Source organism: Rhagoletis zephyria, unplaced genomic scaffold, assembly GCF_001687245.7.
Source record: "Rhagoletis zephyria isolate East Lansing unplaced genomic scaffold, Rhagoletis_zephyria_1.1 Rzeph_scaffold_34640, whole genome shotgun sequence".
Lineage (NCBI taxonomy): Eukaryota > Metazoa > Arthropoda > Insecta > Diptera > Tephritidae > Rhagoletis > Rhagoletis zephyria.
Window position 1 is genome coordinate 1 of NW_016191695.1, and position 3,053 is coordinate 3,053.

Below are 3,053 nucleotides of genomic sequence, written 5' to 3' on the forward strand. Positions count from 1 at the left end.
TCCAGACGCACACCACAAACTAGAGGAGGAGGAGCTCAGCCAAACATTTTGCAAAAATGTAAGTGCAAAAAAAATACTATTGCAAGAACTTTTTTTTGCGCGTGGTCTAATTGTTTATTGATTTCAGCTCATTACAATTTATATGATGGTCGCACAAAATTTTTCATATATTTATGTTAAAATATGGTATGTATGTATCATTGCCGCATCATCGAGCACAAATACTTTGCTACTGTCGACCAAAGCGTTTCGACCAGATCGTTAGCTAATTTGGCTTAATAGGATGGGCCCCACTCGAAGATTTGATTAGCCATTTTGGCCAATTTTACCAAATCAATATGGTGACGCTTCAGCACGCTCAGTGGATATTTTAATTGGTATGTAGCCTATAATAAAACAAATAGAAAAAAAAAGGCTAAATGAATGGTGCATCAATTCCTCCACCAATTCAATGTACTCACAAATACTTTCTTAACTTCACGTTTAAAACTCTTGCTGCGTACGATGCGATAGAATTTAGCAAATTCGCTATTGTTGCGCAATTTCTCGTTGATCAATTTGCGGAAGTCAGAACGTGGAATTGCGTTCATCAAATTCGTAGCAACGTCCTGCAAGGAACGCGGCACCACCAACGATTGCATTTCAATGCTGTCAGAATAATCCACATCGCCGTACTTGGGCATCGAGAGCATTAAACAATCGAATATATTGGCAATGCTCGCAATACTATCGGTATTGATGCCGGCATTAGAGAAGCGTTGAAGTAGCTTCTGATAAGCATTACTTTCGGCAATTTGCTTCGATACCGATTTGAATTGATCGGTTTTAACAAAGTCCATAGCCTTGCGGAAACTTTCGTCCTGGAAGTAGCCAGATGAGATATAATATACGAGTGTGTTGGCATCAATTAGGTTGCGTATGTCTCGGAAATCCCGACATAGTTCGACATCCGCAGCGCTAGCACAATCCGCAGGCTCAACTTCTTTCACGATTTTTTTGTGAGCTCCACACTGAGTTGCCAAAAGGCAAAAAGCGACGATAATAGAAAGCCTCAACATAATTGGTTATTCAAAGTCGATAGTTGTGCGTTTAGTGTCAAAACGATTCAATTGCCAATACAGTTGCACTCTGCTGAAGATGCAAGGCAACGGCAATGTTTATATACTCGCAAATTTGCAGATGACCACAGATGCAGCTGCATTGATATTGTAATTACAATGAGGGAAGTGCAATAGACATTGCACCCCTTATCATTGAACAAATAGGAAAACAGCAGCTGCAGTTACTTTTTTTTTATTTTTGATGGGCGAATGGTATGCGGCAACAACTTGTTAACTATGTACTTATTCATGTGCGGTGCAGCACAAATTTATTTACATGCCAAACGCTTGTCTTGTGAGTTATTTACCGTTGGTGTAACAAGTTAATGAGTCTATTGACAAATAAAATATTTTCTTTCCGCGTAGGAGCGATGTGGCGTGGTAGAAAAATAATAAATGCACCAAAAACATATACATTCTTAATAAGCCTCCAAAGGAAAGTATTACATTTTATATTTTTGCATTTTGAAAGGTGCCGGAAAATGACAAAACCAAGTACTCGGAAAAGAAGCGAACAAATCCCAAAAGGTGCAAATAAAACATCGCAATATATCTAGATATCAAATGAAAGGTATTGTGGAGAACTTTGGTCCGAAAATTTTTTCGATCAGCGTTACCACGCTTCCATGTAATACATATTTTTATTTTGTTAATTTCAATCAGCATTTTTTTGTATGTATACACAGTACACAGAGAGAAAAAAATTTTAGAATTAAAAAAATCGTGCTAATTTAAAAAAAAATACGCACATGAAAGAGCACCAACCCAACTAGTTTTAAATTTGAGTATGTACGTTATAAAATATTTGATTGTGAAGTGCATAGATGCTTTTTAGTAATTAAGAAGAAAAAAAAAATTTAATTTTATGTTCCGCCGTCTGATGGTAATTGAACCCGGACCCTCTCGGCAGCAGCAACCAATTGTATCAAGCGTCTTTGCACACTCAGCTACAGCCATACACGTAAATATGTTTTCAAATGTTAAGTTTGAATCAACATAACAGCGCGCGATTAGTGCATTATGTCATACCATGTGTGTGTGTGTATGTGTGTATGTGTTGTCACCGCTGTGCATGCTTTGTATAGATACATATACTTTTTTAATTACATATGAAAAAGCATCCGAGACGTTCAAAACGCCATCTATAATGGAAAAATCAATTTTTTTATTACTTTTCACTTGAATTAAATACGAACATTTTTAAACGATAATCAAATAAAAAATTTTCATTTTTACAACGCGTTTTTTTCTCAGTGTACATATGTAGATATGCGCATGTCTAAATAGGGTTGCCGCCTAAATTTAAAAGTAAGAAATTTACTTACTTAATAGATATCGAAATCCAAATTTTTTTTATTTATGTATTTCCAATATATATTTTTTTTTAAAGCTATCCAAATTACCAATATTTGATATCCGAACCTTGAAAACTTTAAAAACTATATGCACTCCGAGGAAATCTCTGTCAACCTGGTACTATAGCTGCATTTTTTTTTGTAAACGAGCGATAAAAGAACGCTCAACTCGGGTCAAATTTCCTTTTAGCTACTTAAGCAACCCTTTTGGTTGTACAAAAAACAATGGAAATGAGTAATTATGCGAGGTATTTATTGAAAATATAAATCATGTATATAAGGAAACAAAAATTTCCCTCTCCACTTTCCCATTAGTAATTCACAATAGAGCAGTTTTTTCACTCACCAGCGCTACCTTTCCGGTCGCGAATTTTTTAACCGACCTTACTGAACTTGGATAAATAGCCGAGTTTGTGTTGTTGCTTTGCGTGTATTTCGTCATTTAAGCGCGTGTTCTTTTGTAGCTCGATTGCAAAAGAATGCACCTTATGAACATATTTGCCTATATACATACTACATACATACATAAATACATTGTAAGTTTACGCCTGTTGAAGACTACACGTGCATGTCAAAGCTGGTACGTAACAAATAAATT

General features: G+C 35.7%; 1 protein-coding gene across 1 annotated transcript; it reads right to left on the reverse strand.

Moving 5' to 3' along the window:
• Window positions 1-95: 95 nt before the first annotated feature.
• LOC108354278 (uncharacterized) lies at window positions 96-1,127 on the reverse strand. Its single transcript, XM_017605471.1, has 2 exons — window positions 462-1,127; window positions 96-386 (listed from the first exon to the last, which is right to left on the reverse strand). Exons 1-2 carry the CDS (start codon window positions 1,056-1,058, stop codon window positions 276-278), a joined length of 708 nt encoding a protein of 235 aa, XP_017460960.1. The 5' UTR covers window positions 1,059-1,127; the 3' UTR covers window positions 96-275.
• Window positions 1,128-3,053: the final 1,926 nt, after the last annotated feature.